The sequence below is a fragment of the Synchytrium microbalum genome, assembly GCF_006535985.1.
Source record: "Synchytrium microbalum strain JEL517 chromosome Unknown SmJEL517_scf0047, whole genome shotgun sequence".
NCBI lineage: Eukaryota > Fungi > Chytridiomycota > Chytridiomycetes > Synchytriales > Synchytriaceae > Synchytrium > Synchytrium microbalum.
In genome coordinates, this window is record NW_022158396.1 from 59,823 (window position 1) to 73,206 (window position 13,384).

Sequence of the window (13,384 nt, forward strand, 5' to 3'; positions counted from 1 at the left end):
ACACCTCTTAATATCACAGACACCCTCGAGTAACATATAATGATAAGAAAAAGAGAAAGATATCGTCATTCATGGATAGTATTACATATCACAAACCCAGCATTTAGACAGCTGCATATGCAACTTGAGGGTATGTTTCTCGTATGGCTTCATATAACTCAGGCTTTGTGCGTGCAAGAGCGTTTGGATCTTCGGCACTACAATTTGTAAAGAGCAAGAAGTTTGTCAAGACAACTCCATGATGCCAATTTGCACGAAGACGACACTTACAGACAAACAAAAGTAGTGACGACTCCACTATTGATGACTTCAGCCAAGATGCTGAACCTATGAGATTGGTAGAAGAATGTTCATGAGGTTAGAGGTTTCATCAAGGAGCATGTCATACGTATATTTGTTTTGGTACGCTCGACCAAACTCGTTCTTACTCTGAAAAGCCAATAAAGAAACATATGATCACAATTGTGACATAATAAGAAGCTGTGGCCGGTATTCCATCACTGAATTTGGCCCATATGAAACCAATGAAGCCAGATAGCAAGCCAACAAGCAATCCACCTATCGATAAAGGAATGGTCCGTTAAAGAAATGATCAGCCAGCTAACAAATGGTTTACACTCACCCATAGCGAGTACGTTTCCTATGAGGTTATCACTATTGGAATTGTAGAAGTAAATTAAAAGCTCATGTGCGACGGTTTCTTGCATAACATATTGCAACATACTTGATAATGGCATCAACGCCACGAGATTTGACAAGTGCCCAAGTTGCTTTTGCAGCATCACAATAATCCTTTAAAAGGTGAACACAATCGTTATGACTTCATTCGACGAAACCAACCACGTGTAATGAAACCACGTACCTTTCCGTAAATGGCAACTTGAGTGAAGGCATACACGTTAAAGTATTGTATCAGCTGCTCGATGATGCCCAGACAACACTAATACAAAGGATGTTGTTGAAATGCAAAAAAGAGATAAGCGAAGATAGCGAATGCTCACATTAGCACAGATTATACAGAACATTCCAATTCTAGAATAGATTCATTCATTGTTGGTCCCAAAATCCGGCTTTACTTCAAATTGCATCTACATAATGCAAAGCACTCACATATTGCCGTCTTGAGCAGCTTGATTCTGAGCCATCTGCAACATCGTGCGTAGTGTTTGAAGCAGCGCAATGACGAGAGAGCTAATAGCATTTGACGAGAATGTAAGGATCCTTGACAAGAATATTAGGTCTGAGATGACTTTTTTACCCATAACAAATAGATCCAAAGGAGGTAGTCATGGCTCGACCTAGTGATCCGACTGTAGGAGTACCAGAGACCTGAATCCTGCCACCTGGCACTCCAGTACCCAGGAAGTAATAATGCGCAAAGGTACCAGAAACCGTCACATGAACTAGGGAAGTCGTGAAGGCGTTAATCAAAGATTCCATTCTACTTTGTTTCCAACACAGCAAGTCGAACTCACCAACATTTGAAATCACTTGTGATGTCCAGTAGAAGCAAAACACCATGAATATAATCAAAACATATACTGCCGCGCTGTTCCAATTATTGGTTGAAGCGTCTTGTAGGATTCCGGTAGTAGCTAGCACCCAGAGGATATACCAAACTGCACCGATTATCAAACCAGCAAATCCAACAACTACACGATGGCAAGAAAGGTTGAGTGAATCAAATCACCAAAAAGTATTGGAAAAATCTGAATACCTATAGTTCCCCAAAACCTCGCTGCCAGAGCAGTCACATTCGACAACATGACCCTAAGAGACAAACAAGGACAGGGAATTAGCGGAAGATATGAAGGATATCACGCCAAGTCAATTTTTTGTGGGTTCTAGACAACTAGCAAAAGCATCACCACCCCATCTTCGCATCCATGTAGACTCGCACAATGTTAGTCATGCATGAGTGTGTCGTAAGGTTATTACCTCGCAAAGGGAATCCTTGATCTCCACGAAAAATACATCCAGACCCACAGAAACGAGAAGATTACCCATATGATAGCAATCAAGTATTGCTTGATATAGAACAAGTAGATTGCCATGACAAAATTCAAGATTATCGACATGATAAACGTTATGTGGATGAGTTCTCCAGCATATTTTATCATTAGCATAAAGTAGACCGAAGTAAAGACAAAGCCTGTTCCGACAGATATGGCAATTAAGGTGCCTACTTGGCTTGCTGTCAAGCTGAAGCTGCTTCCGTTATTTGTAGTGCTTCCATTAGTTGGAGTTGTGGAGTTGGTATGGTTGGTACTATCACTAAATGTCAGATGAGAGATTCCTATAATATCAGAACATGTGTGATTAGTGTATTGGTACGAACTGCGAAAAACTGCATTGTAGCACCGAAATAAGCCGAGACTGCAAAACCAATGAGCATCACAATGAATAACAAGGCCGCCCATAAATCCTTTGGTCCAACCTTCTTAAACTTTTCATCATTACTGGTTTGCAATGGTGGAGGAGGCGGTGGGGGATACATATTATTTTGAGGACCCGAATATCCATAGTTTTGAGGTGGAGGTGGTGCGTAATATGGCTGTTGAGGTGGATATGATGGTTGATTGTATCCTGCTGGCTGTTGTTGATAATACTGAGGTTGCTGAGGAGGATATTGTTGATACTGCGATTGTCCTCCATTGTATTGAGGAGGCATCTGTTGCGCCCATTGTGGAGCTACGAATAGAAAAGACGAGTCGCATCAGAATTGCTGTTGTGGTGCAGTCCTTTTCGTTTCAAAAACATTGCAAACACCTACGTCCTTGAGGCTCAGGGTATATCCCAGGCTGTCCACGCTGGCCCTTCATCAGATTCTCTGAGCTCGACATGTATTGTCCCAAATGTTTTGATGGGCTGTCACTACAATACGATAAATCTTGTTAGGAAACAAGGCAATTTCGAATACAGCGATCCAATATAGATCAATTCAATAAAGACTATCCAGTCGCTTCTCTCTGTGTCAGCTTTTCTTGGCAAAAGATTGTTGTGGAGCGCATTCTAATTTGCGACATTCGAATTCGACTTGACGACAAGCAAGCAACGAGGACTTCGGCAGATCGAATGCTTACCTCTCTATAAGTATAAGACTCTTCTCAATTTGAAGCCTCGCTCTCTCTTCTTCCCAAAGCTGCTTAGAGGCACAACTTTTAGATGAGCCGTTGAATCACGTACAAAGCACCCAAGGAAAATCCTCGAATGAGGCTGTACGCCACAATAAGCCTTCGATACTCGAAAGGCACTGGTGCGCGAAGAACGCGTAAAGCACGTGTATTATAAAAATACATCTGTACAAAAACCACATTTATCATATTTGAATACATTTATATGTTACCAATATGGAGGACGACGCAGGCCGAGCTTCAATACCTCAGATGGTACTGGAGCTGTACATGCTGGCCGTGAAGACTCCACATCATCAGCCAACTTGACCAACCAATCGCATTGCAATGTTAACGCTTTTGCAAAGGTCTTGAACCGTTTCCTAACTACGATATCTAGATCCGTCCCAGTGGCCCCAATCCTTGCAAGATGCTACCACCTCTTGCAAAAGCGACCTGTTGGCTGCTTCGTGACAATTTGCAACCATCAACGAATATGAGCTGGCATGAATTTCTGTGTGCAACATGCATGACAGCAGCTGCTCCCAACAGACAATCTCCAGATAAGAGAGTCTCAGTTGCAGAGTAGATCGAGTTGAATTCAAGGCTTGCGAGTTTCGTCTACCCAGTCAGGAGGTCGATACGGATTCGTTGGTCAAAGGAAAGTGATCTAAATGTAATGGGTCCATAAATATTATATACTATAAGACTTGGGAGTTGTTGTATCGGAGTATCTAACGAGAGACCAGCACAGTTCAACTGATGACCATGTTGTTGAATCCAAGCAGTGAGTCCAGCCAACGTCAACCCTTCCACGGATTTGCAGGATCGATATGCTATTGTGAGATTACGTAGCTTTACTAGATTATTCTTCAAATCCAAAAAGATAAGTCGTCATTCACTGTTCCCATTGCTATATACAACGTCTCTAGGCAAGAAGCACTCGTCCCTACAATACATTTTACATCGTCCCGACTATAACGACCGAGGGGAACCTGTATACTCTTCATTCGTGTTCCATCAGCTAATACCAAGGGATGTATTTCAACGTCACAACCACATTTGCAGTTGACGACATTGAGCCCTCTCAAGCACTGGAATTGATCGAAACCAGGGCAAAATGCGATCACTGTGCAGCTATCTATCTCGACTTAACCGTGGCTGCCGACCCATGTGTCAAATCGTTCCACAGTCCAAGAGGGATGCACCGAGGAGCACGTACACCACGGATACCAAACGCTTGTAAAGCCTTGTCTCTTAGCGCAGTGCCTAGATCGAGCAGCCAGAGGTTGACAGCTGTTGTCCTTGACATTTTCCCTATCAAGCTCTTCTGTCTCGAGACGTATATATTCCAGAAGCGGACGCCTTCCAAAAAGCTCAGACCATCGATCTGGAGTTATTGGTGTTGCGGGCAATTGGATTTTGAGACTCTTTAGTTTGGTGCAAGCCCCTCTTGTCCACATTTCAGAATCAAGAAGTAGTGGAATTGAGGCATCAACAATGTTGGTAGAAGACTAGACTTGTTGACACAAGCTGTTTACGAAGTCTTCACGGTCCACCCGTGCATAATAAGAAAGCGGGGTTTCTTACATATCGGAGTGACTTGTTCAATGATTGCGATCAAGTCCACCTTCTTGACGTGTTGGAATGGGCGTTGGCGATATTGTACTTCAGGACTTGATTTGCAAAGCTCCTTGAAGCTCTTTTATAACCATTGCGTTGCATTGGTTTGTGTCGAGCTCGTTATGTGGTATGTGTTGGTAGAGCTTCATGGATGCGAAATAGTTCAAGTCCTTACTACCGCAACTGACATTATATAGCGATGGTAGGTCAAGAAGTGATATAATGTCAACTACGACGAGTAAAAATGTTAAATCTGATGTTGACGATTGTGTCGTTTTATCAGACGATTTGCACGTAGAGACTCCCAGTTCACCGGCTATGGAGCGTATCTTGGCAGATATCCCTCTTGTCTTGGCAGATATTGCTCTATATGGCAGACATATAAGTTTGAATGCTGACATTGAGTGCGAAGTCTTCGAATTGGATTTCATGACGACAAACTCAATGGAAAAATGAAGAGAACAGGCTTGACTTTGGTTACTTTGGTTCTTGCCTTATAAAATGATGCCCTTCCTCTCCGCCGCGCTCAACAAGTCTTGAAAAGCTCAATTTCCATCCATCAAACATTCAAGGTTTTGGCGAAGTCAGACAGAAGCGGTAAACGGAGGACGGATTGTAGGGCGAAGGAAATGGAAACCTGCCTTGAACTTTGGAGATTTGTAAATTTGACACGTGGCATGTAATTTGAGGTCCATTGAAGGCATCAAAATGGGTCGTGATTTAGTTGTTGGAGTCTTCAATTCCACAGTTGGACGTGATTTACGTGTTAAACGCAATCAAACTAGATCAATTCTATCCGTATCGATATATTTGACATCCTTACGCGGCTCCTAACGTGAGCCACTCCAACTTGGGCCTTGCAACCCAACTGATCCAAACTTCAAATTCCGATCCAATCACTGCCTTCAACTTTGCATCCCAAAGTCAATCAAGTTCAGCAGAGGCGCGTTTTGCTTATTCTACGTATCATCGCTATCTCCTTCCACCGCCAATTGCTAACTCTTAACCTTTTAGGACGGACGAACGATGCACGCGATGGATAATGAACAGAGCTACTTCGTCGCGACTCCAGGCAAAGTCATTCTTTTCGGAGAGCATGCTGTCGTATATGGAAAGGTACGCTGAGTACTATGCAAAACGAAGTATCGGTGGTCCATGAGGCATCAGTTTGGAGGAGCGTCGCAACTTCACATTTTGAGAATTTTGATGAACCCGAAACCACGTTCGCATTACGTTGGTTTCCATTCATAGAGTGTATTCCGGATTACTATGTGCAATCGGTTTCGCTTTTGATTCTGTCGTGTGCAAAAACATACGACCCTTGCTATGAAGAATGAGGGTCTCTCACTCTTCAACCAACCACTCTAGACAGCTCTAGCTTCTGCTCTCGGTCTACGGACATATGCATGGCTCAAGACACGACATGACGGATTGGCTGTCTTGCATTTTCCGGACGTCGGTTTGACAAAGTCGTGGAATATTCAGGATGTTGTTGCTAAACTTGCTGTTGATCCTATTCCAGGTATGCTTCACTCGATACGAGAAGAGTATATTACACGCTCTGTGGATATGTCAAATGTTGCCAGAAACACAAGACTAACGTCCTTCACTAAATAACAGGGAAACCAATACCAATGTCTTCAACTGTTGGAGCTTCATTAGGTAGTTTACTTTCGGATGTCACTTCAGGAAACTCGAGACAAGCTGCCTTAGCCTTTTTGTATATGCTAGCGAGGATTCATCCACAGTATGTGTTACTAAAGCCTTTGTTTGTGCAAAACGCCAAAAAGCACTCTTAGAAATTTATCCAATCAGATGCAGCGGCGTGGAAGTCATTGTCCGCTCAGCACTCCCCATCGGAGCTGGTCTCGGCTCATCAGCCTCCTACAGTGTCTGTGCAGCTGCAGGTCTCTTACTAGCTGCACACGCGATCCAACCAATCCAACCACCGTCCACATCATTCGCACACGACGAACTCATATCCATTAACGAATGGGCGTTCATATCCGAAAAGATTTTGCACGGAACACCATCCGGAATCGATAACTCGCTATGTACTTTTGGTGGTGCTCAGCTGTTTGCTAAGGGGGATTTGCAGCCATTGAAGGGGTTCACATCGTTACGATTCTTGTTGATCAATACGTGTGTGCCTAGAGATACTAAGAAGCAGGTGGAGAATGTTAGGAAGAGGAAGGAGCAGGTCAGTTTGTTTGCATGTTCTTGGGATGACGAATTCGTCTCTTGGACTGTTGATTTCTTGTTAAACGTTTTGCTGACTCATCGCTTCGTCCGACAATTCCAGCTTCCAGCAATCATGCATCCGCTCATGGATGCTGTTCAAGGAGTTACTGAATCTTGCAAGGAGGCGTTTGCACGTATGTCGGAATGTCTTTGAGGCTTCTTTGCTTCCAGTCCTAACGTATCTTTGTGTCTTAGAAATCCCAATACACAGACCTACAATCATATCAACCATGGAGGTAACCTCGACTCCGCCTAAATCAGTTGCAAGTCGGACGAATTTTACTTAGACCTCTCTCCACTTTCTCAACAACAGACACTAATAGATATAAACCATGGTCTCATGGTTGCAGCAGGCGTCAGCCATCCAAGTCTCGAAACCGTCCGAAGAATTACATCCCAACATGGTCTAGTGTCTAAACTGACTGGTGGAGGAGGTGGTGGTTGTGCTATTGCGTTGATTCGTGATGGTGAGCATCACATTGCCTGGAAACGTTGCTAATTTTTGCACATTAATGTTCCAACCATACATTCCTCTGCAGATACATCAGACGAAACAATCCACCAAATCGCAACTGAACTGCAAGCTCAAGGGATGGAGTCCTTTGAAACTACCGTTGGAGGTAGCGGTGTACAAGGAATGATGGTGACTGAGGATTTGATTCGAAATGCATGTGGATGTGGATATGAGACTTTTGATACTGGTGCTATTACGTGGAGCAAATTGGATGCTCTTCTTCCCAAATAAAGTGGTTTGGGACAAAGCCAAGGACTATACAAAGTGAACTGGATCAAGCGCTTCTTGCATTACATTTCGTTTTCTTACATAATAGTAGTAGTAATGTATTTGCCACACCAAAAATCCAAACAATCTCAAAATCATTAAATACAACAACACATTCTTTGAATACCCTCGGAACATGTTGCGTCTCTACTCAAACACTGTTGTGTACAAAAGGGGTTCACGTTGGTTAGTATAGGCCCTCTGCATTTCTCTAAATTTAGCAACAATTTGACCCCACACTTGATGCCAAACTCTGACGCTCAATTGCTCCTCAGAAAAGCAAATGATTCGTCGTCCCAAGAATCTGTATTCCAAAAAAAAGCCGTCAGAAATACAAGGGCAAAGGGCTTACGCGCTTCCACCTCTCACCACTTGAACACTTTCATACTGAAACAATGCCTGATAATCCAAACCTCTTCCCACCCGCGTATAGTATAGCCGCCCATACCTGCCATTGTCGGTCAGTCGGTCAATGATATTTAACACATTTGCACATTTGCAACCGCATCTAAAAATATTCAACCCGGTGTCTAATAGATGAGGGTGAAATCATCGAGACGATTTTCTCGTTCTGTGATACGAGACCTAATCGTAACTCGACTGCGAAAAAGCAAAGGCGCGGTCAAAGCTGACACTGTCGATGTAAGTCTAATGGTCGACCATGCGACACTCCAGTGACGGAAGATATGAACCAGCTTTTCTGCCTGACAATATGTTGCCGAGTACATAGACGCAGTGTCCGAGTCAGATTCGGGGTTGTGACTGTGTTTCATTCTGTGCTCTGATGTTTGGACCGTTGTTCTGAAGGTCGTCCAGGATCCGTTTCCTCCATCTGATGAGTCTATAGCCCTTGCCACCAACTCAAGACAGGTTAATACACTCGGCTTCCTGAAAGCAACCATAAAGCAGCTGCTATATCCAATTGCGTCCCCCGTTTCACACAAACCGATCCCACGCAAAGGAAAAATCAAGCACTTCAAGAAAAGGAAATACAACCAAAGTTGGTGACACTATAGCAGAAGATCCTTTTTTGTCCCATAATTATGTATTCACCAAAACAAACCCACAAACCATTGAGTACAACAATACGACACTTTCCCAACCTCATTTGTACATCAACGTCTCTCTCTCCATCCTTCTACTTTGGCGTCTGATCTCTAGGCTCCCTCTTCAAACTCAACTCATACAACAACTTTTCAAACGTATCAGTGGCATCGGGAAAAGCATTCAATAATCTAGCCAATTCGTCAACTATTCGGAAATTCACGGGACTTGACTGGTATTGCTGAAGTTCTCGAATGACCGTTGATATCATGGTTCGTTTGGTGAAATTGATTAGGTTGTCCACCATGTTTGGATTTCCGTCTTCCATGTATGTTAGATCGATCAGATAAACACCTCTGCATACATTAAAGAGAGAGTGTAAGGTTGGGCAAAAATGATTCGAGTTATGAAATGAAAGGCTGTCGCAAGCGCATCCCACGACCACAGCAAGCACTTACATATAAGGTATACACGGCGGGTTAACTGTATGTAAGGCAGCACGATACGCCTTGTATGAGTTTTCTGCAGTCATGAGTTTCTCCAAATCTGCCAGTTTCTATTAAAGAAAAGCCTGAATATTCTGCTCCCATGATGTCCAACCAATCCCAACAAACATACTTTACGAGACGAGGAACTTAGTTCTTTGAACGTATACTTCAGTCTCATAATAGCAGCCTTATTCAAACCAGCAATGAATGCCATCAACGTCGAAAAGTTATTTAGAGCGTGTAATTGCTAAAAGCAAAACCCGCGTCAGAGATGAACTTCAGTTCAGGAATATCAGGCTAACTTACAGTTGCAATCTCAATAAGTCTGTGCAGACGTCTAGCTCGTGCCTTGACACTCTTGAGATCCAGCAAAGTCTAGTTGGGCAGCAAAAAAGATTGAGTCTTGACGCTTTGTATGATGCTTTCGACATTTCCAACCTTAGCAACCCAACAAGCAACAGCATTAAACCGTCTCGTTAATGCTAATATACCAGGTGCACGAACATTGGCATCTCGTTTTGTCCATGCTTGATTGAGTAACTCGGATGGCTAAAAAATACAGGTATCAGCGGTGCTCATCTCAAACATTGATGACTCTCGTTTCTCCATACTCGAATATTGTAATAGAGTGAGAACTCAATAATCGTCAACTGCCTTGCTATTTCTTCAGCAGGATAGGCAAATATGTGCACGACACCATCCCGTCCTTGCTTTGGTGGCTAACAAAAAATTGAATTGTCAAAACTCGTACAGGAGTAGTCACGTCAAAGGCCATCATACCTTAGATGGTGGTGGTGCTTCCATCATCTTGGTAAGAGTAACTGTTAAAGCTTCAGGGCCTTCCTTCTACAAGACCAGGGAAAGAGAATCAGTCTGAGGCTTTCACTGGAGACATTCACCTGAGTCTTTTTTGCGAACACTCACGAGCTTAGTAATACTTTTCCTTATCTGCTTGGCCATAGTAGGATGATCAGTAGCCAAGACCGTTTCCGTAAACCTGGTCATCTCGGCTATGAGAGCATCTCCATTCTTGGGATCCATGAAATCAGACGTGTACTTTCTTGTCCATTGTAAGAAGACGTTACAGACTCGTAGTTGTACTGTTAATCTGAACTTTTCGAATTCTCGTTGTGTCATTGCTCCTTGTCGAGGAACGTGATATCTAGATGGAACCACAAAAGGCGATTCAGTTTTTTCATATCAAGACGGTGTCGAAGAACAGTCAAACCTCTCAATCAGTTTCCGTAGCAACACAAAAGCATTCGTAAAAGATTGATAGGTCAATAGGAATGCCTTGACAAAGTCCAGATCTAGCAACAAAAAACACGAGATTATCAGCTTACAAATTACTAATCAGCAATCAACTTGCTCCTGCAATCCATGTTGTACATACATTGAGTAGACCCTTCACCCTTCTCATTCGTCAACTGAACCACCAACTTGTTGAGCGTACCAGCCGATACAACAGGTATAGGTGGATCTTGATTATTCATAATGTACTGCAACATGTCATTTCCTTCTCTTTCTTCCCAGATATTCAGATCCGAAGCACCACCATCGACCAGAGTCGATACTGCAGATGCAGCTGAGTGTGCTGATACGGCTGATACAGGTGATTCCAGAATGGACTATTACAAGACAGATTAGATCAAGACACAGTTAAGGAAACACAAAACTTGTAATGCTTACACTCGGGGGCTTCTTGATAATCATGATTGTAGAAGCATGACTCACACGAGAAGCATTCAGTGATTTTTCACTGTCCAATACTAACAAACAACAAAAATGTCCTTATTTAGATCGCAATTACTCGTTGCAAGAAATTCTTGAACTACTCACCACCACCGTTCTCATCTTTACAGCCTCCACATTCAACCATCCGCACACCAAATCTTCGACAAAAGAAGGGCAGTAATTCCTTCAAAGGCTTTGAAAAGTCCACGTCCATTTCAACATGACCCTCTGCATCGATAGAAGTACAGACACATATCTTCTGAGCAAGCGGCCTGTAATAGATAACGTCTTGCTCTATTCCCATGTCTTTCAGTATCGTCCATATGCTATCCTTGTCTTTGAGTCGTTCACCGTAATACGTGTATAGACCAAACGTGTCTTCGAACGAATTTGTCGAGTTCACACTCAGCATTTCGAGTACGTGTTCTACTAATGTCGTGGATCCGACTATAAATTTCTGGATGGCACCGTCTGACGATGTTACTGTGAAGGTTTGGTATTGTAATTTGTAGTGAATGTCCTCCTGCACGATAAGTGGATGTTAGAAGGCAAAAAAACCGGGATAATCAGAAATCGCACGCACTGTCTTAACGGCCTCATATTGATCTAAGGTTTTGATCTCCTCCATCCAACGACTACTAGAAGGTATGTACAATCCATATCGACCACCGGGATGTCCCAATACCAGTTTACGGTTGTTGAGATTGTAATGGATCATAGCAGTGACGTCTATATTGTTGAGATCAGCAAGATCAATGAGAAATGTTTGATCTCCTCTGTTTCTGGCTTACCAGAAACTCTCAGAGTTGGCAGCACCTTAATTCCAAACTTGGTATCAAATTCTGGCACTTGAATTCTCATTAGGAATTCTGCTGCTAGTGCACGTAATTCCACCGGAATCTGCATAGAGCAAAAAACTTCTTAATTCTCGTATAGAAAGTGCTTACACACATGTATGCCTTACCTCTTGAACAATATCATACTGAAACAAGGCCTTGGTATCATCCAACCATATTCCAAACCGAGGATAATATAATCCATATCGTCCTTCCTCGGTTGGCAAATGATCTTTAAGCAGGTTGGCGACTGCATCCTTGATTGTCAAATCAAAATTATATTCGAACGTGTGCTTGGTCGAAGATGGTGGAATCGTCAGCACCATTTTCTCGTTATGTGATACGAGACGTAGTCGTAATTCATCCTACAAAAACATCCACTTAGCTGTAGCTATAACAGAGATTAAAGACATGCTACACATACACCATCACTAATCTTGAGCTGCAAAAGCGTCTGACCAGGATTCAACCATGTCCTCTGACCAGGTGAATTTCGATCGAGTTTACATAGCCGATATAAACTTGGATCGTCTGCTTCTGTTCCAGCAGAATGTGTCACTTCTACTAGCATAGCTTTTATAGCATCGGATACCGTTGACATGCATGTCAGTCGTATGGTCGACCAAGCGCTATTCCAGTGAACAAACACTTGGACGGGTTTTGCTGCTTTGCCGTGTGTTGTCGAGTATATTGATACAGTGTCCGAGTCAGAATCTGTTTTGTCAATGTGTAAGTGTTAAAGTGTTCTGTCTGTTTGTTCCGATGATCATACCAGATTCGTCTAAATCATCTCCTCCATCTGATGAATCTATGCTCTCTGTTTCAGAAACGTTTGGTGTAAGGAGATAGTAATCTGAAAGCTGAAGAATGACTTTGTGTATTGACTAACCAGTTCCAGAGTCAGAACTGGGAGAAGCAAAGGCCCTGGCAACTCCCGCTAAGAATGAAACATACATTAAACCACTTTGCCGGTGGGGATCAACTAGAGATCAGAGTCTACATCCAAAAGATCGTCCTCATATAACCCGCCCGAAAATCAACAAAGTCTGTAATCAAACATACTTCGTCCTTTAGATCTCTTCGTAGTAGCATGCAGCGTCCCACTAGCAACATCCAATATCGGCTTCTCAGACCTCCTAAACAATGTTCCAAATCCTCTGACAGTTCCTCGATTCAGATGCAATCCCATGTCATTTGCAGTTGGTCCTGCACCTGTAGCAGCAGATATGGACGGTATAGGACTACTTTGGCCATTATTAGCCATTTTCGAGTCTTCAGATGTAGTCCTCTTTTTCTTTTGAACTACACCTGTTTTATTAGAATATTAATTGTTAGCGGGAATGATGATGGACAGGCGTGTAAATTTGGGAGACAAGCTTTTTACTAACTGATTTTAGGCTCTAGAGCAGCACTGACTGATGCTGGTTTATCACTCATGATCGGCAAGTTTTTTCTTCGCCTCTTTCGATGAATGAAAATGCTGAACCGAAGAAAGTCTAAATCTTTACAGAACGACACGAGAAC

General features: G+C 42.9%; 3 protein-coding genes across 3 annotated transcripts; 1 reads left to right on the top strand and 2 right to left on the bottom strand.

The window, feature by feature from the left end:
* Positions 1–103: 103 nt before the first annotated feature.
* On the bottom strand, positions 104–2,843 carry SmJEL517_g05328 (uncharacterized protein; the record flags this gene model as incomplete). The annotated part of the gene is made up of 14 exons (XM_031171254.1): positions 104–197; positions 271–327; positions 429–558; positions 623–654; positions 725–792; positions 863–940; positions 1,002–1,032; positions 1,111–1,191; positions 1,259–1,403; positions 1,476–1,652; positions 1,718–1,770; positions 1,987–2,296; positions 2,362–2,691; positions 2,774–2,843. The coding sequence occupies 14 exons, from the start codon at positions 2,841–2,843 to the stop codon at positions 104–106; spliced, it is 1,656 nt and encodes a 551-aa protein (XP_031022747.1).
* A 2,928-nt stretch (positions 2,844–5,771) lies between these two features.
* SmJEL517_g05329 (uncharacterized protein) lies at positions 5,772–7,722 on the top strand (the record flags this gene model as incomplete). The annotated part of the gene is made up of 8 exons (XM_031171255.1): positions 5,772–5,852; positions 6,105–6,258; positions 6,357–6,483; positions 6,552–6,936; positions 7,039–7,111; positions 7,173–7,213; positions 7,291–7,444; positions 7,517–7,722. The coding sequence occupies 8 exons, from the start codon at positions 5,772–5,774 to the stop codon at positions 7,720–7,722; spliced, it is 1,221 nt and encodes a 406-aa protein (XP_031022746.1).
* Positions 7,723–8,896: 1,174 nt separating this feature from the next.
* Positions 8,897–13,297, bottom strand: SmJEL517_g05330 (uncharacterized protein; the record flags this gene model as incomplete). The annotated part of the gene is made up of 20 exons (XM_031171256.1): positions 8,897–9,158; positions 9,261–9,358; positions 9,421–9,537; positions 9,597–9,665; positions 9,729–9,839; positions 9,902–10,009; positions 10,071–10,136; positions 10,215–10,452; positions 10,519–10,600; positions 10,684–10,918; positions 10,980–11,059; positions 11,130–11,547; positions 11,608–11,753; positions 11,816–11,924; positions 11,989–12,225; positions 12,285–12,574; positions 12,633–12,677; positions 12,750–12,797; positions 12,923–13,168; positions 13,249–13,297. The coding sequence occupies 20 exons, from the start codon at positions 13,295–13,297 to the stop codon at positions 8,897–8,899; spliced, it is 3,054 nt and encodes a 1,017-aa protein (XP_031022769.1).
* Between the last annotated feature and the right edge of the window lie 87 nt (positions 13,298–13,384).